Genomic DNA, 23,395 nt, shown 5'->3' on the forward strand with positions numbered 1-23,395 from the left:
ATCTGCTTAACTTTATGATGTAAGTCGTCTTACTGACCTCAGGTAACCTATTAATAATAACTGAAGGCAGGAATTTGCAAATCATGTATTTCAAGACTGAGCCTTAGACTGTTTCTACTGTCCCATATTCTGATTCATCCATCCAGAATGGATGGCAGAATACCTGCCAATCTGAGAGTTTGCATGAGAAGTGTTTATCTCTTGATGTAGGGATGATTTCAAACTCTGTTCAAAGACATGGTCTATAAATAGCATATTTTACTGAAATAAACATATTTATGTACTAGACCGAAAACAAATTACTAAAATGAAGCCAATCCTCCGGGGCACAAGAAAGTCCTGAAAGGATCAGTTCTCACGGAGAACTGCTGCTGAATGTTTTTATCTCTCACTTGAGTTTCATGCACAAAATCACAAACTCCAGCAGCACGCTTCACCTGAGCAACTGTACCAGCAAGAAATGTCATCCTGTGCACCACGTCAACACAGCAGGGATGCTGAATTCTGCCAGGAATTCTTTGCAAAAGAAAAGGCACGGGTGAGCTGACTCCCTGAGCTCTGGCTGCTCCCACTGATGCTCAGTGGGAATGAAAATCCCTTTGCAAACATTCATTAAGCAGCGAACACTCTGCAGCGCTGAGAGCTCTATGTGGAGGCAATAGAATCCTCTAGGAAAAGAAAAAAATATTATCTACTATTATGGCTTAGGATTGCTCCAGGTCATTGCTTAGGACTGTCTGCCAAGGCACAGCGATTACTTAATTTTTAACTCATCAGGCGACCACAGAGAAACTTACTAGTGCTGTGGTAAATTCCCCCCAGGTTTTGTAAAATCTCCCCTCCCCTACTGCTACACCAAATTCAGCTCCAGCATCCACGCTAGTTCCCAGCCCTGCAACCCGCAGCTCCGTTCAATTAAAATGTGCCATGGGGGGAGCGGGGGGGACACCGCACGTGTGTAAAATAAATTAGTTAAATCTCCAAATCCTTCCCTCCCGGGCTGGGTCAGCGCCAGAGGGGCGACTCCCGGCTCTGCGGGCAGCGTTTTTAAAACGATCTGCAAAAACGTACCGCGACGCCCTTTTTTTGTTTTTTTTTTTTTTTTTTTTTTTTTTTTTTTTTTTTTTTTTTTTTTTTTGGCTGGCGAGAGGCTGGGGTGGGGTTTTCAGCGCTTTCCGCAGCGCTGGGTTTCTCCTTGCCGGCGGGGCCAGCCCGGGGCGGAGCGGGCTGCCCTCCGCACCCCGCGCCCACCGCCCCGCTGCCCGCGCCGCGCTCACCTGCTCCCGCGGGGCGGCGGCTCCATCCCCGCGCCGGGGGCGGCGCTCGGCCGGGCCGGGCTGTACCGAGCTGTGCCGTGCTGTGCCGTGCTGTACCGGGCTGTACCGAGCTGTGCCGTGCCGTACCGGGCTGTACCGGGCTGTACCGGGCCGTGCCGCGGGGCCCCCGGCGGAGCGGCGCGGAGGGGAGCCCTCCCCGCACCTCTCCGCCGGGGCCACCCCCGCTCGGCGCGTCCTGATCCCTCACTTCCCCGCAAGCGGGAGGAGGCGGGGTAAGACAAAAAAAGGGCCGGGTTATCAATTCCCTGTTAACTCTTCTCCTTGCGGTGCTGTGGGATGCTGCGGGGCGAGCAGCAGGGTCCCCGAGCTCCTCTAAACCGAGGTTGATGGGAGCCGTGCTGTCTGCTGATGGCAAAAGCGGTCAGGGAGATTAGCCCTTGCTCATTTAAAGGTTAAGCGCAAAGCTAACCTTTGTGACTCGGTCCTGTCTGCAAGTCTTCCCACCCCGTGACTCTTGAGAGTGAATAATTTTTCCCCGTACTCCCGCAGTGATGCTATTAAAGCGCTCTGGAAATGGCAGATTGTTTCTATACTTTCATATACTTACGGGTGTTTGTTAGACAAGTACATAAAACCCAGCCATGCACCAGGACCCCGATACAATTAGCACTATAAACATGAGATAAAGGCACAGTCCTGTCCCAAGAACTTATAAATTATGTATAAGAGATTACAGATAAAGAAGAATGCAATGAAACAACACTAGCCAGCATGACAGGCAGGGAACTCAGCACAACATTGTACAGAGTACTGAATGTATTTATTATTTACTGTAACAGATAGTCTTTTGCTCAAATCAGTTTTAAGGTACCTGAAGACAGGATTATGAGGAACATGACTGTGTATTGATGGGATTTTCAAGACTGACAAAATTACTCAAGAACATGCATTCCCTTTATTTTGACAGTCCCATCTGAATGAAAAGATTCAGGGGAAGATTATAAGAACAAGATGAGAATAAGCATACTGAAAACACATAAACCTCTAATATTCTATTAAATGTACCAAAGTCACCAAGTAATGATGAAACTCTTGGTCTCCATTATGAAGGAATCCAACAGCTAGATAATAACTGACCTTCTTAACACCTTCAAAGAGCTTCAACTAATGTGTAAGACATGAATGTCCTTTGCAAACAGTGTTTGTCCCTGTTATGCCATACTTCCATGTACATTTTGCTAATTTAATTCTGTAATGTAGTGTCAGCTAAATTGGTACAGACAACTAGGGTCTGCCATTCCCAGACTCTTTCAGATACATTTTTTGGAAGATGATGCCATATATGCCTCATTCTTCCTTCAGGTAAAATTCCTCAAGTGTTAATACCATTTTATGTTATTTATTGACATAAATATTTAGTTATTTTAAAAACTCTTAAGTTTGAAGTAACTGCCTCAAATTCAACCTTGTTAGAAAAAGATTCAGATGTAAACTGATAAAACTCTACTGTGGGGAATTCACACAGCCTTTTCTTCCCTAGATGTTCCTTAAAACTATGATTATGTATCAGTCCTATAGATTCTCTCCAGACTTCCTGCTTCTGATGCATTTAAAATAGATGCAGATAATTCAGCCATGTAGCTTAATACACTTTAGAGGGAAAAGAAACCTCATTTTTATTAAGGTTTTATTAAAGTTAAACCAAACACCACATTTATTAAGGTCTCATCATGGTCTCATCATATACATTTAGGCAGAAGGAAAATACAATACCTTTTCCTTTGGAGTACTATGCATCTACAATTACATAATAAACTGCAGTCTGTAGCAACCCCTCCTCCCTAAACAATTAAAAGATCTCATTAAAATCTCTTCTTTTTTCTATATTAAAAAGGATTTAGGTCACTAAATTAAGTGACCAAATGTTGGGAAAGCCAGAAGGCTGCCCATGAAACCTTAATTCAGACCTCTTGTGCCTGTGCATTGCAACCCTGTACTTAATTATGTGTTTGTCTGCAAAATACCAGGCTCCATTTGGAACATTTGAAATTATGTAGTGGTATGTTGCCTCTTGTGTTCCCATTCATTTATTCCTTTGCTTTCTAGCATCATCTTTTGTGCTCATCAAAATCATCATTTTGTTACCATCTCTCATCTGGAGATTGTTTTTTCCCTGGTCTGTCTGAAACCCTTACCCTTAGATAACCTTTTGCAGTCAATCAGGTAAAGATTTTTATCATAGGGTTACAGCAATTGCTAATTATTCCTTCAAAGGTTATTTGTGATTTTTCTCCAAAGGTGAGGGAAAAGAAAAAAAAAAAAAAAAAAAGGAATAAAAGCAAAATAAAGGGGAAAAAAAGAGAAACTCATGGAAATAAAAGTTTCCAGGTTAAAGCAGTAAGAAAATAAGGAATCAAGGTCAGCCTTCATGATATCATAGAGCTTCCTTATTACAAAGGATCAGCTCTCAAATTACAAGCTTCACAGAGAGGCAGTTGTACTTGAAAGCAAAAGGAGGCATTAAGTTGCCTGGTGCCTTGGAGGGGAAGGATCATGCTGTATTTATAAATAAGGTTGCAGTGTCTCAGTAGACATTCTGGAAATGTGATTATTGTTTTTTAACTTGTGACAAATACTCTACTTTGTGTCTGCTTCCATTGGAAGAAGGCCTCATCAGCCAAAGACTTTGTTGCCTCTTTACAATAAGTATTATAAAGAATAAACACATTTGAGTGGCTTATTTTCTATGCTTGAGAGGTAGTCATGAGCTAATTAATGGCTTACATCTTTGGTTGATGAATTTGGTCTTCACATAGAATTGTAATGTTACTGTCAAACTGTAACGTTCTTTTAAAAAGTTTTCCACTCAAAATAACAACAGATGGAAGCAGCAGTGTTTGTGAGAGTATTACAGTGAACTAAAAGCAGTAGTTCCATTTTGTGGGGAATTTTAGACCTGAAAGGGCTAAAGAAATAATATTCTTTAGCAGTAACTATTTGATTCTTTTTTTTCAGGAACATAAAAATCCAAAGAAAATTCAATCTAGAAAAACCATGCTATTTGCCAAATGAAACAGGGTCTCTAAAGACTTAAGTTTTCCAGTGAAATTGAGTATAAGCATATTTTGTTTGCCTGGCAATCTCAATATCAAAAAAGTCAAATTTTCAAAATAAGTTGCTAAAAGTGTTAGTTACTGTCCTGAGTGCTTCAGTCTTTAGGGACTTTCTGACCCTTTTCCATACATGGTCCTTGCAATCACTGGCAATGGAAACTTGATTTCTTAAATAAAATTCATATCCTCTGCTTCTCATTTGATTCCATAAGTTTTAATAGTAAAAGAAAATCCTCAAAATGTTGATAATACTGTGTGCTGCAGGGTATAATGGATTTACTTTGAGTGGGATAAGAAAGCAGAACAAATTTACTGAAAGTAAGCCATGTTAGTCCAGTAAAATGAAGCACTCATGACTTCAGGAACATATCTGTGCAGATATTTTTTCCCTTAGGCTTACTATGCAGTCAAGCTTGTATCATGGGAGATTTTTAAAGTGTGACCTTCACAGCCTACCATGCAGAGCTCCTGTGGGGATTAACTAGTTAAGATTTGTAAAGTGCTTTGAAGATTATAAGGCATTAAGTTGCACAAGTGCTAAGCACTATTATTTAATACTTAAGTACAACCAAGCTTTACAGGACAACTCATGTTCACTTCACTAGAAAAAATCTTTGTGATTTCTTTGTGACTTCAGTACAGTTCTTGCAAGAGTTGCAAGCAGAACTGACCATTCTTGCTTCACTATCAGAGAGTAAGGTGAGATATAACTGTAGTGGTATTGCAGAAGAATTAGTTGAAAAAATAATTATCATGAAATGCAATGACAGAAATACACATAAAAATGCACGGCTCCTTAATGTGCCACTACTGTCATTTTTACTATGTCCTATTTTGCCCAAGTTGATTCACAGACTATTCTCCAGGAAGTAGAAGTCTAAATCCCAGACCTACAGATGCACCAAATTTATCAGCAGAAAATGCTGCCAAGTGACAGTAGACAAAAAAATGGGCAAAATCTGTACATTGTTAAGTTGTACTTCATACATATTTTAGCTTATTTAAGTCGAAATTGTGGAAGAAAGATGAATACAGACTGTTGTCTTTATTGATCAGATTGGGAACACCTTGCTCTGATACAATTGCTTTGCTGGGCTTCCTTTTGATATAAACCTTCCCTTTTGTTGTTTTGTAATGTCAGTTTTCAGCAACAGGAAGTAATTGGGATTTTTTGTGGTAGCAAAGGGACAAAGTATTTGTTAATAAAGTAAAAATGCAAAACAGGACAATGACATAATTTTGCACCTAAGTATGCTGGAGATAGAGGAACCCAAGTGTTTCAGGACTGCTGACAGGCACATAATATAGAGGTTAAGGTGGCACATTGTTGGACCCTGAGCTGCATCCCAAAGCACTCTGCATTATTTGGCATGCAGAGAAGGAAGGCTGGGTTTATTTACCTTACAAGGACTAATTATTATTCAATGGAAGTGTCTTTTTAGGACAAAGCACTTAGTACTTGCATTTCTTGCCTCTGCAAAAGTGCTGCAGATATTTCACAAGGACAGACTTTTCAAGTATATGCTGTGGCTAAAAATAAAGATTACTTTTCTATAGTGTTTTGACATTTTGGTCTCAACTGAAGCATATAATAAAAAATTCAATTCACTGACTGTCTCCAGTATGACCTGAAATTCAGCTTTAGAGATAAGTAAAGGTAAAAGAGGGAAAACAGAAAGTGAATAGTGTACTTGCACAACAGAAATTCTTGTCCATTCCTGGGTCAAGGAAGCTACAGGCCCCTAATGCTTCTACTTCTCTTCAGAAATCATAAACTTTGCTTCCTCTATCAAGTTAATAACAATCATTGTGTCACAGAAGATCAAATTTTTTCTTCAGAAACACAAATTAAGTCCATGAATAAGCCAGAGCTCAACTTAGTTTGCTAGACACTGATCCTGTCCCAGAGTGCTTTAGTTATTCAATTTAGAAACAGCTTCAAACAGACTAGGACAGTGTGGTGCACATTGTCAGTGAAAACATTTGTGTGTGGTGGCAAATTTGACTCAGAGCACTCTGTTAACAGGGTTTTACCAGGCTTTTGACCAGCACTGCCAGGAGATGTGGGAAACTGGAGGCAGTACTCTTCCTTCAGATTTGGCTCTTTAAGCTCAAAAGCATTCTTGCAGAGATTCAGGGTTTCTTTGCTCTCAACACATTTTAGAGCTTTTCCAAGCCTTTAGCTGAGGCTCCACTTACATCTACACATCCCACCACAGTGTCACAGCAAAAGCAAAAAAAAGCAACTCAGTTGTAACATTCTTTTCTTTTGTCTTTTCAGGAACCTTTTTCTTTGATTTTCTTACTGCCCTCTCTTTTGTTTAAAGAATCTTAAAGCATACAATGGCAGCTATTCATTATCCATTTTAGATTCATTATGGGTTACTTATGGTGTTGCTCATAACAACAACAAACTACTTGACCTGCATTAGTATCCTTAATGCTTATTTCTGCAGAAGTGAAATTGTGCTTCTGAAAGGGCAGACATTTACCAGGTGCATTACAAATCTAACTGGAATTTGAAAAAAACACAGTTGGCTCTTCTAATGCCGGAGTTACTGAGCCTGGAAGATACAATGACTGCTATAAATTTCTCATACTGTGCAGATTGTCACACACAGTTTGGAAATGGGTGAATGTGATTCAGTTCCCATGTGATCTTCGTGTATTGAACAAGAAACACTGCAAAAACAGAACTATAAGCAGATCTTTTCAAATGTTGCTGAAGCCACTCTCTATTGTACCAGACAGAAAGAAATATAATGGTTAGTATCCCATGGCAGTTTTGAAAGATGGCATGTCCACAGTCTTCTCCTATTGACAGCAGACCAAGATCCATCACAGCAAGACCATGTGCGTCTTTCTTATCTTTTCCTTTCTTCAGCTGGAAGATGAGCTTAGAATAGGACTTTAAATATTGTCTTTCTCTGCTGAACTAGCTACCCAAACTAGTGTGAATATGTCAGATTCTCTGGAACCCAAGCTCCGAGCAGAAATTGTTTATCCAGAGCTGCAAAGTCCTTTGACTTTTCTCCATAGTGCCTGGGGCTCCTGTTCTTCCTATACACACTCATATCCTATAACTCTCAGGACCAAATAGCCCAAAGTGCTCATTTTGACCCAAAGCACAGAGCTCTTTTCTTGTCAACCAGCCTATTTCATGGGGGGAAGAGGAGGTGGCAGGAGATTAGTCTAATTTAATTCTTCTGACCACCAAAAAGCAGAAAAAATACGTGATGTGCTCCAGTAAGATCTTCTTGTCTAACCTGCATCAGAACTAGGAAAATTCTCACTTTAGCTGCGTATGTGTAACAGTGAGAGTTTCTATCCTAAGTAGAGAAAAATATTCTGTCTTGGCAAGAAAAGCTGTTAACATCAAAGAGTCTGAATTTGAGTTCTCAGTATTTCTAAACTTATTCCCGTGGTATTCCTTTTGCATACTCAATCCAGTGAAATGCTGAAAATATTTCTTCTATTCCTTTGTATTTAAAAATGGATTGATGGAAAGGAATTTTTTTGGAAAGCAGCTCTTAGAGATGGCTCATAGATCCATTATATTCCAGGACCTTTGCCTTTGCCCATTTTTATGTTAAGGTAACAAAGTGAAGTATCTTATGCTTCATTGAATACTGATTTTCTCTCCCTTCTTTTTTAGTTTAATGGAGTTTTATAAAAAGATGTTTGGGGAAAAAAAAAAAACAAAAAAAAAACCAAAAAACTAAGAGAAAATTAGTAAAAATAAATCCAAGCAAAGAACATGTGAAGAGTTGCAGAGCCCTCTTGGTCCAGAAGAACAGACTTAGTAAGAAATCTGTCTTTTTCTCAATCTCATAACAATTAACTCAATAATAACCAGGAGCTTCTTAAGATCTGGGAAGAACTCCTATTATTGTTATGGGTCTCCACACAGGGGGGATGGTATGGGCAAATCTCTATGCATGTTCACCATAGTTTCACCAAAAACTTTGACCTCAACCACTTCATTCCAGAATCTATCTTCCTGCACCCTCCTATGAGCAAGAGAAAACTCAGACTCAGAAACACAAATGGAAGTGAGTGCTGAAGAACAATGATGTGGCATTCTGGAGACCACACCTTTCTCAAAGACCATCTCTAACTTCAGATAATAAGTTGTTCACAAAAGAGGGTCTTCAGCCAGTGCTGTGATAGATATTTGATTAAAAGATCTGCAAGTTCTCACAATTTGGCTTTGTGGGGCTGAAGAAAAGACTGTAGATCATATACTACCCACAATCTACTCTCCTAAATCCCTGTGACCCCTCCCCAGGCCACAGAATTGCAGCTGTGCAGGTGTTGTGAAAGCACCCCTAGGCTATGCTCTGGATAGGAATTAAGTTAATTATTAGGTCTTGAGAATCTTACTCTCTTTCCATATCTAAAACTTTTTTAATAACTTTCCTTTTCCTTCTCCAGAAAGGAGAAAACTTTTGGTGAAAAAAACTTGGAAATTTCTCATCCTTGTTCCAGCATTAGCTCCCTCAACTTTATTTCCCAAAAAGACCCAGGGTGAGCAGGGGGATTCACTGCACTCACAGGGGCAGTAAGTACTGAGTTGCCCCCCTGGTTGTACATTATGGAAGTATTCCCATTTTGAAGGGAATTGCCTGTAACTTCCAGCGGGTCTTTAATAAAGGTTTTCACTTAATTGTTTGCAAAGCTTTTTTTTTTTTTTTTTTTCATTTTTTATAACAAACTGTCTCTCTTAATTTCACTTCTCATCTTTAAAATATGTCTTTAGTTCACTAAAGGTGCAGGTTCACTTTTCTTGTGCCTCTGAAGGATCCTATTACCTTAGGATCCTAATACCAAGTAAGATCACCCAAAATACACAACAGAACTTTAGCAGACTTTGAAATGGTTAGCAATTTTAGACTTACCCACAGAGCTTACTTTCCAAGAACATTCAGATTTCTCCTTTGGAACCATACTGTTGTCACCAGCAGGGAGAAATTAGCATGTTCTTCCATTGATCTTACTTGGAGCATTTAGGCCTCAAGAGAATGACCAGTGTCAGGAAAAGCACCTGGCATAAGGAATAAAAAGATAAAGTTGAAATGCAGTACTCCTAAAATCTTTAAAAAGATAAACTGTGTAAAATGTTCTTGAGCATGAGCTGACTTTAGGTTAGCATCTCTGTATTTTGACAGGAATTGCAACAAAGACCTGAAGGGAAATGTCTGGTAAGGGCCAGGATGCTGAATGTTATTGCATTCAGAGGGACAGGGAGCAGGGAACTTCTTTACCCTCTCTGGAAATGCTTGCACAGTGAGCTGTTTGGCTTCTACCAGTTTAACCATCACCAATCACACTTGTCACATAGCTGTGCACCAGCTCTGCATCCACAGCAAAGAGCTTGCAAACCACATATCTGCACTTGGACAACATATACGGTTCCCACTAAATCAGACAAATGGATGCTGCTGAGCCATCTGTTTGAAAGTATGTTTAGTTATATAACCTAAGTTACAAGTACTTCCTCACAGATGAAGATATCTCAGCTTAGATGGCCACAGAGAGGGGACTGCACATCTGAAATACCCCCACAAGACCAGAAAATACAATGTGCTTTCCTGCAGAAGAATGGAAGCCTGGTAGGATGCCTTGGAGCATACAAAATGGCACTGAACTGAAGCTTACTGCCTTCATTTGAGTGAATATTCTGCTCTGCATAGGTCTAACTCAAAAAGGACTGTCTGGCAGTCCCAGTGCAGGCAGCAGGTGTTTCTGAAGTGACTTACACAGTGAAAAGGAAACCTATTTCTGTGTTATACCTCAAGCCTCACAAGTTTATTGTTATTATTCTTTTACTACTGAGAATTTTCAGGGATCTAAAGAAATAAAAATATAAATTGCAGCAATAGTTATCTGTTTGTCTACCCTGAGGAGAAGAGGTGTCAAGTTTTGAAAGAAATTATGTCAATCAGAGAAAAATTAGTGGTCTGAAACACAAACTATTTGTTGGTCAGTGGCAGGCATGTTCTTCAAGTAACATTCTCCACTCTTAGTGAGCATTATCATGACAGGAGATCCCTGATCTCCAGAGAGCAGACTGTACATTCCTAGTCCAAGGCTGCCACTAGGACACTGAAAGATAAGGAGAGACAGGGACAAGAGTCTCACCTACAGTGAGGCCCTTCTAATCAACACTGTAAGCTATATAATGTCTTCACAAAGGAAGCTACACCTAGCAGGCTGATTCCTGCTGCCAGAGAGGTTGGTCAGTACACGCCAGTGCTGTGCTGCTTCACTGATTGCCCTTATTTCCTCAAAGGACATGCAAGTGCACAGGCTCATAGCTGGTTACCTTTCCTTTCAGAGATAACAAGGCTCCATGGAGAAGGAGACAACATCAAAAATCACAAGATCATCAGCCAAGGGGATGAGAACTGCCAGTGCTGTGACAGCCAAAGTATCCCCTCTGACAACTAAGGTGCAGTATCTGATACCTCCATTTACCTGCAGCTTCCTCTTACACAAGCAGCCCCTTCTGAGATGCCTTAAATGACTTAAATTTGTATTACAGAACTGAGTACATTCCTTTTTAGTTAGGTGCATACTTGTGATTGTCATGCTCACTTCTGCAATAAGGAGCAATTTTTTACCATCTGGAGAAAGATAAACAGTAAGTTGAAATGTCTTTACATATTTGATATTTTGTACATATTCTCGCAGAGAATATTTGAAATCTAAACATTTACATTACCCATATCAGTTATTGCTTTCTCTCTTTTAAGCAAGACAGCTTTATTTATAAATAGTTTAATTTTCCTTTATCTCAGCTCTTTCAAAGCTATAACACCTCCAGGAATCTCAGAGAAGTTATTTTAGCAAATTAAATCCCATAAGCACATACACAAAAATTATTTTATCTACCATCTTGGTTAAAGTTTTAAATGATGATTGGATCTCTCTGTTTACTTACATTGTTAATAATTTTATCTTGTTAGCAATTTAAGAGAATACTAACAGAAACTTTCCTTAGCAGTTTCTTTCCCAATATTTTGCTATTGTACAAAAAAAGGGACCTTATAGGTATGTTTGATTTCTCAATTAAAAAAAAAAAAAAATCTCTGTTGGATTCATCTCTGGTAACTTGGCACCTAAAACTCCCTGTCTGACCAGGTTTATTTACCTACCTAACAGTCCATACTCCTGCATGGATAGCAGGGGGAGAGAGACAGGCAGCTGCACAAGGCAGTTTGTGACACTCCTAAAAAGGTGGGATGATCTGCCTTCCAGTGGTCCCTCATACTGTCTGTAAAAAGCCAGTTCAACAGTTTAAATTGGAGCACGTTTAGTGTGCTTCAACAATGTGCTCAGATGACTCTGGTCAAGTAGGAGGAATACAGCCTCCACAAAGTTATGTGATTTGAATAAAAAAGACAATTAAGTGCAAGGCAACTGTTTTATAAATTTTCCAAAACTGGAAAGATAGCAAAGAGCAGATGCAGGGTCAGATTTCACTATCACCACTCACATTTAGTAGTGCTTCCCAGTTAAGTAAGTTGTTACTATCTACTAATCCCAATATGTCTAAAGAAATTTAGCAAAATCAGGCTGATGGTAAACATAAATTATTGGCATATTCTATATTTGGATGATAAAATGGAGATACCAAGCTATTCAAGTACCAAATTTAGACTCTGTCAGTGAGAGTAGGCTACACAATACCTCTGATGATCTGGACCCAAGTCCCAAGTCTCCCCTGCTGTGTATAATGCTATATATCTGCCCAGTTACAAGCCTGAAGACGTGCTTCCGCTAGTTCAGATAATTACATTTTAAATCTCATGTTCGTATGAATTTTTAACATGCCATGAAAACCCAGGGTTCATAAATCATTTACAGGAACACATGAAGGCATTCTTGGCCATCTCCAACCAATCTGTCCCTCAGATCAACAAAAATCCTTTCAGAACTTTGATAAGGTAACATATCCCTTTTTAAAATATGCCTCTTTATAGATCCTGAAGAGCTGGCTCTGCTGTATAACAAACATTTACATAGGCTTACCAGCAAAGAAGGAAGGGGAAGTGGTACATATATACTTATTAGAAAGGACTGTCTCAAAAAAGAAAATAAAACATCCATAAAGGCTAGGCAGAGGAAGTTGTTTTCCTTGGCTATAAGAAGGATACTTCTGCCTGACCTAAAGAAGTGACTTTGCATTATAGTTGATGTGGCAAGTTTGGTCTATTCTTTTGTTGGAATATTCATTTGTATCACACCTTTCAGAAGAAGGGGCAGGCAACTTGGAAGGACTTCAAGGATGTTGTGATGTTATGCAGGGAAAAAAAATAGAAGGACCACAGGTCAGCTAGAACTTTGTCTACTGACACAAAAGTCAACAAAAAATGTTTCTATGAATCAGAAACACAAGGAGGGCTAAGGAGACTTCCCAGACTTTATTGGATGCAGAGAGAAACACAGTGACAAAGGATGATAAAATGGCTGATGTACATAATGTTTTCTTTCCTTCAGTAGAACCAGGTGTCCTTGGGCTACTCAGCCCCCAGAGCTAGAAACAGGGAGAGGAAGCACAATGAAGTCCCCATAATCCATAATCCATAATCCATAATCCAAAGGGAACTGGTCAACAACCTGCTACACCACTTAGACCCACACAAGCCCATGGGGAGGGATAGGATCCACCCAAAGGTACTGAGGGAGCTGCTGGAAGTGCTCATTGGGCCACTTTACATAATTAACCAGCAGTCCTGGCTAACTGAGATTTTCTGGAATTTAAATGGGACACCCATCTACAAGATGGTTCAGAAGGAGAAGCCAAGGAGCTACAGGGCTATCAGCCTGACCTTGGTACCAGGGAAGGCAGTGAAAGAGATCATCTTGACTGCCATCACATTGCACATACATCACAACCAGGAAATCAGGCTCAGACAACATGGGATTAGGAAAGGCAGGTCCTGCTTGGCAAACCTGATCTCCTTCTATCAGAGGGTGACCTGCCTAGTAGATGAGAGGAGAGCTGAGGATGTTTGTCTATCTGGAATTCAGTAAATCCTTTGATACTCTCTCCCACAGAAGTCTCCTGGATAAACTGGCTGCTCCAGTGGAGCTTCCAGGTGTACACTTCACTGTGTGAAAAACTGCTGGGATGGGCATGCCCAGAGAGTGCTGGTGAATGGAGTTACATCCAGCTGGTGGCCAGCCCCCAGTCAGCTCCCAGGGCTCAGGGCCAGTCCTGTTAAAATCTTTATTGATGATCTGGACAAGGTAATCAAGTGCAGCCTCAGGCAGTTCACAGATGACAGTAAACTGCACGGGAGTGTTGATCTGCTGGAGGGCAGGAAGGCTCTGCAGGGGAATCTGGACAGGCTGGATTGACAGTGGTATGAGGTTCAGCAAGGCCAAGTGCCAGGTCCTGCCCTGGGTCACAACAACCCCATGCAGTGTTACAGCTTTGGAGAAGAGTGGCTGAAAGCTGCAGTGGAAAAGGACTTTGGGGTTGACAGCTGAACATGAGAAAGCCAATGGCCCCTGGCCTGTGTCAGCAATAGTGTGGCCAGCAGGAGCAGGGCAGGGATTGTCCCCTGTGCTCAGCACTGGGGAGCCCACGTGAGCCCTCCACTACAAAATGGCAGTTGCCAAACTGTTAGTGCCATGAGACAGGCAAATGTCCTAAAGAGCAGAGCTTTCAATGATGAGCACTGGATCTGTCTCAAAGAAGAAACCCATCTGCATTCCTAGCCACAATCCCTTTGCTAAGGGACACTGCCTTATGTCTTCACACTGTTCTCTGCCAGAGTATTGATCAAATTTGATATCTTGCCTCCTAAGGTGCTTCTTAAAGCTCACATCAATTAGTGATCAATTTAGTGAAAAATTAATCATTTTATAATTGATATCCTGCAATTAGAGTTCTGCGCTTCAGTTTCATTTTATTATTTCTGTAAAGTTATCTGAAAGAGTTAACAAGGCTTAAATATTTTAAATAAAATAAGAGCCATTAATTATCTGCCCTTTTTATAATAGAAATTATGCATCCAATTTCAATGGAAAATTATCTGGAAGTGTATCTGAGTCACTCTCCATGATGTTATCAAAGGTAGTAAGAGCCTTACTGGGACTGTCCAGGGAATAAGAAATACTAATTATATTGTCTGGCTCTGACTGGCTTCATAGTATTTTACAAAAATAAAAAGCTATTGTATGTAGCCTACTAACACAAGAGAGCCTCATAACCAGAAATTTAGAAAAATCCTTATGTGGCTTTGCCATCTGAAAGATCTTAGAGACTAATTCAAACAAGAACAATCTTTCAAGAATGCCTGTTTGTTTTCTTCAAGCTCTCCTGATTGATTTGGCATGCAGGGGAGTAATAGAATTGTAACAACTGTGATGAAGCTTTCTTAAATAGAAACTGGCATTTCTGACAAATGGTTTTGGTTCGTTGTTTTATTTCTTAATGTCCAATCGATTTGAACATAAATATGTAATTCACTGCAGAAGACATGAAAGTCCATAGACCTTTTTTCTGACACTGATGGGCTATTGGGATTTATTTTTCCTTAAACAAAAGAAGAAATCATATCTTACACATCTTTTGCTATTCAAGCCAAAATTTTCTTTGCCCAGTCTCAACTAAAGCAGGTAAAATTCCTGGCATGCCTAATTTTCCTTGATAGCCTACCTGCTACACACATAGCATTTCCCACGGGAGAGAAGCAGTAAGGAAGTTTTTAATTGCAATATGCTATGGTTTGCATGTCAAGAATGAGTGGACAGCCTTTTCTTAATGGCCAAGAACTTCTTAGTAAGAATTGTGAAAATTGCTAATTTGTGAAGCAGCTGTTTCTGAACCTGAGGAAAGGGTCTCAACAGGTTATACTCAAAAAATCCTCTGGAACAGACACAGAGTAAAGAGGTAAAAAAGGTTATAAAAACAGGAGATAATGAGGAAGCTGTAGCTAACTCATGGGAAAAAAAAATGAACTTTACAGGGAAATATGTCCCAGTTTCTAAACCATACCTCAGGTATGAGCAGTATGTTTTTGTTTCTGGGAGGTAAGGATCTGCTGGAGTCCTGCTAGTGATGGAGACTACACAGTCACTTCTAAACATACAAAAAAGGACCCAATTTACATATTGTATTCAATTATTACATGAAAATAGGAAATGTTTTTTTCATAGAAAAAAAAGAAAGATGTCAGTAATATATATCATTAAGTGGTCTGTATCATAAAGTTCTTGATAGTATTCCAAATGTTTTTTACAATATTTCATCCAATCCTCTGTGCAGTATTTCATTTTTAAGAAATCCTAGGATTCTCCCACATTGGACATTGTCTGGGAATTATTAATATGTTCATATAGAAGTTTTTTATAACATACCCTAGGGATTTATTGAAAGTCCTGAAAGAAACTTTGGCAGTGCTCAAGCTAAGCAGCAAGGCAAATACATAATAGCTACATACCACAGGGCCTCACTGCTCATGTGGTACTTTCTCCAGAATACATAAGCAAATAAATGACAATTGTGTCTGAATGCTGTCTAATGCCATTAAATATCAGTGGGCAAATGAAAAGGTCTCCCACACAACCTCTACACAGGAGCCAACTTGGCTTTTTCAGACAGTATACTGTGCTTAAAAAGAACAAGCACATTTATTCTAAAATATTTCAGTTACTAGAAACACTCTACCTTCCATCCTCATCCACAACCAATATAACCAGAAAACTCTTTCCCTCATTTTCTGTAGAATTCTTGTCCCCTTAAGAATCCTTTTAGCTACATATGGGGTTGCCAGGGAGTTCAGGAATTTAGGACATAGGGCAGATGTGCATGAATAACACTCAAGCCCAGATATGTCAGAGTCACTTGGACACCATGGCTTTTTATTTCTGTGGCACTCACTGGGGCCACAGTGCTGCCTCAAGCCCGTTCCAAGCATTAACACATCCCTGTTAAGCTAAAAAGCAAAGTACCCAAAAAGAAATGGTCATCTCTTTTCCCTCAAGGAAACTTTGTTCTTTGAGCTTCATGTTTGCCACTACTGAATGCTCTGCTGGGAGGTCTGCAAGGCCAGCCCTGAACTCCAGCTAATACTCCAAGCTGGACCTGGCTGAGCTTATTCAGACGTCTGTGTCTCTGTGCTGCACCTCCCAGTATGTCTGATTTGAGAAGATGTTTGACCAGCAAGAAGCCAGCCAGCATCCAGCTGTGCTCACAGTAGAGACTCTGCTCCATCTCAGAGCATCTGTCTACTCCAGATGAGCTGTCCCTCAAAGCAGAACAGCTGTACTCCCATAACTCTCATCTCAACTAAAGTGCCTGCACAGACACACTGCAAGCCAAACTAGCAGTGAATAATAGAGACAACTGTAACACAGCATTCATCTCAACTCCCTATTGTCACATTTCTGACATATACATCCCTAAAAAGAACTGGCCTGAGGCTACATTATGGGATTTAAGTCCCTTTTCTGGTTGTGTCTGTACTCCCTATACAGAAATAATTGAGTCTTATGACTTTTCTCAAATATGTGTATGGCATAAAATGTCTATTTCCTCCCACAGATCTAAGAGTGACTTCCCAGTCAAAGTGAGGGAATAAAAAAATAGAAATTAAATACTATACTGGGCTTTAAAACATCTTCACTGAAGAAGGGGGCAGGAGGCAGCAGATTCCTTCCAACTGCTCCTCCAAGATGTCACACTACACTCCTGATTAATGTACTGCAGTCCTACAGTATGGGCACAAGGCCACATGTATTGACCAGAGGAAAATACAATATTCCTACATCAAAACACATCAGGAAATATTTTGCTGATTTTTGCGTTTGAGAGAATTAAGGAGCTGTAGAATTGAGCTTTGAAAGCCTAGATTTATGCTCTGCTTCTCTTCAACCACCCTGAAGTCATAACTACCAACACCAGAGAAATAACTATCAACTTTATAGGACTAAAAAGTTTCAGAGTCATGAAATTAGCTCTGTAAGTGCTGAATGATAATCACTGTTCAAGTGAAGCTGCTCACGTGCAAGATGATTTTCATATGGGTACAATTTGCAGGATCCAATTTTTTGAGGCATCCTAGTGAATAAGCATCCCCTGTTAAAACCCTCTAAAACAGCTGTGTGAATGGATGCTAACATGATTGGAAGACAATTCCTCCATGAATCATCTTCAGCCTTCTGCAAAGCAGTAATGCTATTATAAGAAGACAGTGAAAATGAGTAATTAAACCTTGAGATGCAGGTGATATGCACTGAGAAACATTTGGATATCTTTCTAGAGGATGCATCACGATCACTGTTGCCTTCCTGGGGAAAAAGGTGATTCTTGCAAATAATTATAACTACAACAGTCTTAGAGTTACTATGATTCTCCCACATTAATTTTTGAAAATATCCAGTATTCAACTCAGTCACAGAATTTTTCCTTTAGATAGCAATCTTTAAGAGATTTCAAGGGAAGAGAGGGTTTTTGAAGTCTGTAATTACAGACATGAAACACGTTTTGCCACACAGCCCTTCCTTAGCTGTGTTGCTTAATTTCAAGGCTCAATGCTGCTATTATCAACTAAATTGCATACTATACCCACAATAAAACCAAATAGATTCTTCTGGAATGGAGATACTTAAGCACATTAAAATCATCTGGTGTCTTTGCTCTCATTATACCATCATGGTTCCCTTAGGCACACAAGTAATGAGAAGAAATAAGGCCTAATGTCTGATATTCCTGTGAGTTCATCCTGCTTATACAGCACCTGTATCCCTACCTATCCCACTGTAAACCTGAGAGAACTGCTCTGAGAACAGTGGGATAAATATATGTGTGTGTTTGTGTGATTGACAGCATTTTGCCTTTGTCATAATACCTAACACAATTTACAAATATGTTTTGTGCTGTAGACAAGTAAGTATTTCTGTTTCTGACCTGCTGCACAGTTCCATGACAAAAAAAAATTGTCAAATGAGCTATCCACTGCCCACCAGTTTTGATATACTGCAGCTGACAGCACATTGTCTTCAGTTCCTCTGCTAAACTTAGTCACTTATTTTGTTTATGTATATAAGGACCTCCAATCATTATCATAACTCCTTGAAACCCTCATGGCTTCTCTATTCTTATTTTTTATACATTAAAATTTTGGTGATACCCCTAAATACAAAAATCAAGTAGAATCTAGAGTAAAGTATAATTTTTGCTTAAAGCTTAAAGAATGAGTTCATTTTCAATAGACTTCCACAGAGACGTCAGAGAAATTTAATGAACATAATATTTCCAAATGCTGCAACCACTGGCAGAAAACTCTGGTATAAATCATTCATTGCTATTGTAGCTCCTCAGTTGTCACAAAACTAATGGTTCCATAATCAGGCTGGAGTTTGGGGATCAGCAATTTCCCTACACTCAGGCTTACAAAACTTCTCTGCACAAGTTTACATTTGGATCAAAGTACTCTCAGGTTGTACAAGTCTTACACTGGGGTCAGCAATATTTCTAAATGTGTCTTTAACAACGCTGGAAATTGTATCAAATTCAAATAAGAACTATTTTTTTTTTTTTTTTTTTTTTTTTTTTTTTTTTTTTTTTTTTGCTTGGCATTATCTGGCAAAAGCAAACTGCATCTGCACTGCATCAGGCAAAATAAACAGCTTTCTGTGGAAGCCAAAGACAAGCTGATTTGTCGCTTAAATTTTCTACTTGCACTTTGAAAAGAATAAATTCTTTTACTTGAATAAGCCCCCCATTTAAATAAGGGCAAGCTCAATTTCAAAACATAATCCTTTGCAAGCTGCCCTGATGTCCACCATAAACTGCTGCTCTAATAGAAGAGTTTCACAAGTAAGCTTAGCCACTTCTGTCAGCTCTCCTAAGTTTTCTCTCTTCTGGAAGAATGAAAACAATAGGTGCTTGTATATTCAGTAATGATTTGTACCTAGGTTTCACTGTGGGGAGACTCCACAGCTGAAGTAAGGAAACTGGTTTCAGTTTGATAGGAAAAATAAAGGGCATTAGACTCTTTATTCCTCCTAAAAACCTTGTGAGCTTCCAACTCTTGTGTAAGTGGTCAAATAACACGTACATTCATGATCAAAACAATGCTTGTGAGCAGGCTCTGCAACATCTGACACAGCAACACTCTGCTTGGGTGCCTGAGGTTAAATAATTCATCTTTCTGAGCCCAAAAATGGTTATGCACACAGCATAAAGAAATGCTGGAGAGTAGTCACACTGTATTTCTTGTAGGCTGTACTTCACCTTCTTAACTGGTCTCACAATCCCCTCATCCCCAGTTCATACAGGAAGTAATTCAGGACAGTTTTATGTCCTGTTTCATCAGGCAGACCAAAGACATTACTGCATAACCTCATTGCTACCTATCAAACTCCATCTCTTCCATCAAAGCTGTCAATTTGGCTGCTGTGGCAATCTTTGTCTTAAACTGGTAATTTCTAGGCTAAAAGCCTTAGCTGGAATAAGGCATTTTAATAATAAGAATCATAAATTAATTCCTTTTCATGTAGGAATAGCCACCATGGCTACACTAGTTCAAAAATGAGAAATCAAAAACTCACAAGTCTATTACAAATATAAATTTAATGTTTTCTTATTTATTTTAATGTGTTTGAAACACAAGATGTACCGTAGAACAGAAGCTTAAAATACTATGTTGTAATTAATATTGAAAATTGCCACATTGTTTGTGAAAATTTCAATAATTTTAAGAATGAAAATGTAATTACTAGATTCAGACTTCAAGATTTTTGAAGTCAAAATAAGTATTTTAAACTATACATTAAAATGATGATACATAGATACAAGTGTGCTTTCCTGTTTTTAATAAAAGATATTACCTCACTGTGAATTTGGCTTTCTTTAGTTTAGCATTCTGTCAGATAGTTTTCAATCTTTCTGGATGTGTCGACCATTATAATTTTCCAACGGAAGCTCAAACACCTTTAAAAATATTTTATGGCAAAGTGTTCAGAGACCACAAGTAATCTGATCATACCCTTCTGGACAGGCTAATCCATTTCATCTACATCTCTAACAAGCCCTATTACTTCTCTAACAAGCCCTATTACATGTGTTTCACAAAATATCATACTTCATAAAGCACCCACTTCACTGCAAAAGTTTATCACCCACACTGATAAAAATCTGACTCTACATCTGATTACAGGTTTGCTTGGTTTTTATTCCCAGATGCTGGGGTTTGTGGTGTAATATTTTAGACTGAAAGAGAATATTACTACCTGATGATATTTTCCTGGAACTTATGTACCATAATCAAGTCACCTCTCCATTATCTTCTAATCTTTAATTATGCCATTATAAGACATTTTCTCTAATGTTCAAATAACTGTTGCAGTTCTTCTCTGAGGACTCACTATCCTTTCCTCTGCAAATACTGTAATTCCACTGTCAGTTTACAATCATTTTTGCAGTCAGGTAGTTTTTATTGACTTAACTTACTTGAACTTTCTCAGGTACTGCATGAGTCACTGATTGCAAAACTCTCCTGAACTATGTCAAAACTGTTCAATGTCAGAGCTCAGTATGTGCTGACCATTGCAATCCATTTGCCTATTTACTCATTCTCCCAAATAATCAAAAGATTTTCGGTTCAGACAAATCCCTACGATTAAAAATCCCATCTCCACTCAGAAAAGCTCAAAGGATTTCATGAGTGGTTCCTGTCTCAAATATTCATCTTCCATGAGTTCTCCATAACTCTGCAAATCTTGAGTACATGAAGATTCAGTTTTGCAGGTAGATTGAAGAGAAATGCTTCTGTACTGCCATAGTTGGCACCACCATCAGAGATACAGCTTCTTGTGTCTCGTATGTTGGCCTGCTGCTCTTTCTGTTCTGAGGTGTCAGTATGGTTTTGTGTATAGACTTTAACAGCATCAGTAAATGTTTAGTGTCCCAAAGTTGCCATGTCCCATATGGTGAAATTAATGCCACACATTGATTGTGGACTTGTTTTGAATTTCTCCTTGTAACGTTTCATTGGTCTCCCTTGTATTTTAAGATCACGAAAAATAGTTTTGGCAGTCTGTCATTTGACATATGTACCAGCATAGCTAGCAGATGGCTTCACCTAGATGAGCCTGCTGCAGCATTATTTTTATGTTGATTACCTAAGAGCACCCTAAGATTTTACTGTTTAGGATTTTGTTCTGCCAGCAACAGACAATGCAGTAGCACAGTTTGTTTATTATCAGTAAGACAGAGAGGTAAATCCTTTTAAAAGGAAATCTGGCTACAGAGCATTAGATTTTACTCCGATCTAGAATGTTGGCATTACTTGCTTGGAGGACATTACCTTTCAAAATTAACTTATTGTCTCCTGGCAACCAAACTGCTCTTGCTAGAATGCCAAAAAGCATTCTGCAGTGACCCAGCAGAGGAAATTATACTAATTTTCTTTATTTCCATCTTGAATTAAGTCCAGTGGAAATACTGTAACTACTTCTTCCATTTTTTTTCTTGCAAAGGAATTGCTGAAAGTGTTACACAGTTTCTTCTGTATTGTAACAGGGAGGAAGATCTCTTGCTCTGGCTCTGTATCAAATGACAGAATGTAATATGTTTAATTGTACATATTCCTAATTGTATTAATCTTGCTAACACCTGCTACAACACAAGATGAGCCTTGCTGTTATCCCACTTAGTTCAAACTGGCATTCAGTGTATGTCCAGGATTTCTCTATTCAGTACCCACAGATGTTGTCATCACCCTACTGACCAGAATCTCCAATACATTGGTAACAAACCACATTCAATGTCTAGTAGACCTAGAAGGCCAGATAAAACTGATGATGATGACAGACAGATGATCCCAGGAGACAAGGGCAGAAAGTGGAAGTCATCCCCATCAATTCTCCTGACCATGGTTTGGAACATGTCTCAATTCTTGGTTGGTCATTTTTCATAACTCTCCAAACCAGAAGCAGCTGCAGTATTAAGTAGGCAAATGCTGTTGAAACCTTTCTGCTGCTCTATAAAGTTTTATAGAACAAATCAAACTTATTAATATATCAGTAATCTTTACTTATAATTTCATTTCATTGCCAAGAATAAGACTTGCAGGACTCAGTCCTGCACCTTGAATATTTTTCTTCTGTTGTTAAAAAGAGGGGAATTGAAAAACCTTTTCTGCAACAAAAACTTAAAACATTGGTACACTTACACACATGTACAAAATGCATAAAACTGTAAGAAGTTAAAATATGGGCAAAAGCCTGAACTGAGCAAGCAGTTACCCAATTTTCTGAGATCAGCTTGTTGAGCTCACACCCCAAGGCTATGCCATAGATCACAAGGTGCTACAAATCAGAATAAAATTTTCAGTATCAATATTACACTTCTCTCTGTTTATCTCTCAAGTAGCAAAAATAGCTTTAGCTTCCAGGGCTGACTTAATAGCTCTGTCAAAGGACCGTTCACACTTTCCAACAATCCTATTAATATAGAAGACATTAAATTCTATTGCTAAGTAACTGGATGTACATCACTGAAAACATAATGCCTCAGTGCTAGAGAAGATAAACATCAAAATACATATCAGAGTGTGATAGAATTAAGTATATGATTTAACAAGTATTTTCCATAGAGGAAAATCCACAAAAAGACACAGAAAGTTATTTGTGTAACTTGTCACAGGTTCACTATCAAATTCCAATCTCCATTGCTGAACTTTCTTTTCTTTTTCAGTAAATAAATGAACAGACAAAACACAAGCACATCCTGAGGATCTTTGAAAGAACAATAATTTTTAGAGGGTCTACATATTGACTATAAACTTTAGCATATCAAAGAATATTAGTCTGCAATGTAAGTAGGAAATTGCAGTCTTGCTAACCTTGATTAATTTCTTGGGAATCCAATTTGGAGCACTTTGAACAGCTTTGAGGATCAGTTTCAAGGATCAGTTTGCAAACAGAGAATCTGAAGCTTTAATATTATATTTCCCTTAACAGAGTTATCAAGAACAATCAAGG

At 39.0% G+C, this 23,395-nt stretch overlaps 1 protein-coding gene across 12 annotated transcripts in view; it reads right to left on the bottom strand.

Annotated features, from left to right (window-relative positions):
- Positions 1–23,395, bottom strand: part of TRMT9B (tRNA methyltransferase 9B (putative)) — a 107,504-nt gene that overhangs the window by 17,533 nt on the left and 66,576 nt on the right. For 11 of the 12 annotated variants that reach the window (XM_056490171.1, XM_056490170.1, XM_056490175.1 and 8 more), the window contains one exon: positions 9,289–9,434. In XM_056490171.1, the coding sequence (XP_056346146.1) occupies positions 9,289–9,314 (26 nt within the window). In that variant the 5' untranslated portion in view covers positions 9,315–9,434. Of the gene's footprint in view, positions 1–1,277; positions 1,588–9,288; positions 9,435–23,395 lie in introns of those variants that run through there. The other variant, XM_056490172.1, reaches the window with a different exon arrangement.

This window comes from Oenanthe melanoleuca, chromosome 4 (assembly GCF_029582105.1).
Source record: "Oenanthe melanoleuca isolate GR-GAL-2019-014 chromosome 4, OMel1.0, whole genome shotgun sequence".
Classification (NCBI taxonomy): Eukaryota; Metazoa; Chordata; class Aves; order Passeriformes; family Muscicapidae; genus Oenanthe; species Oenanthe melanoleuca.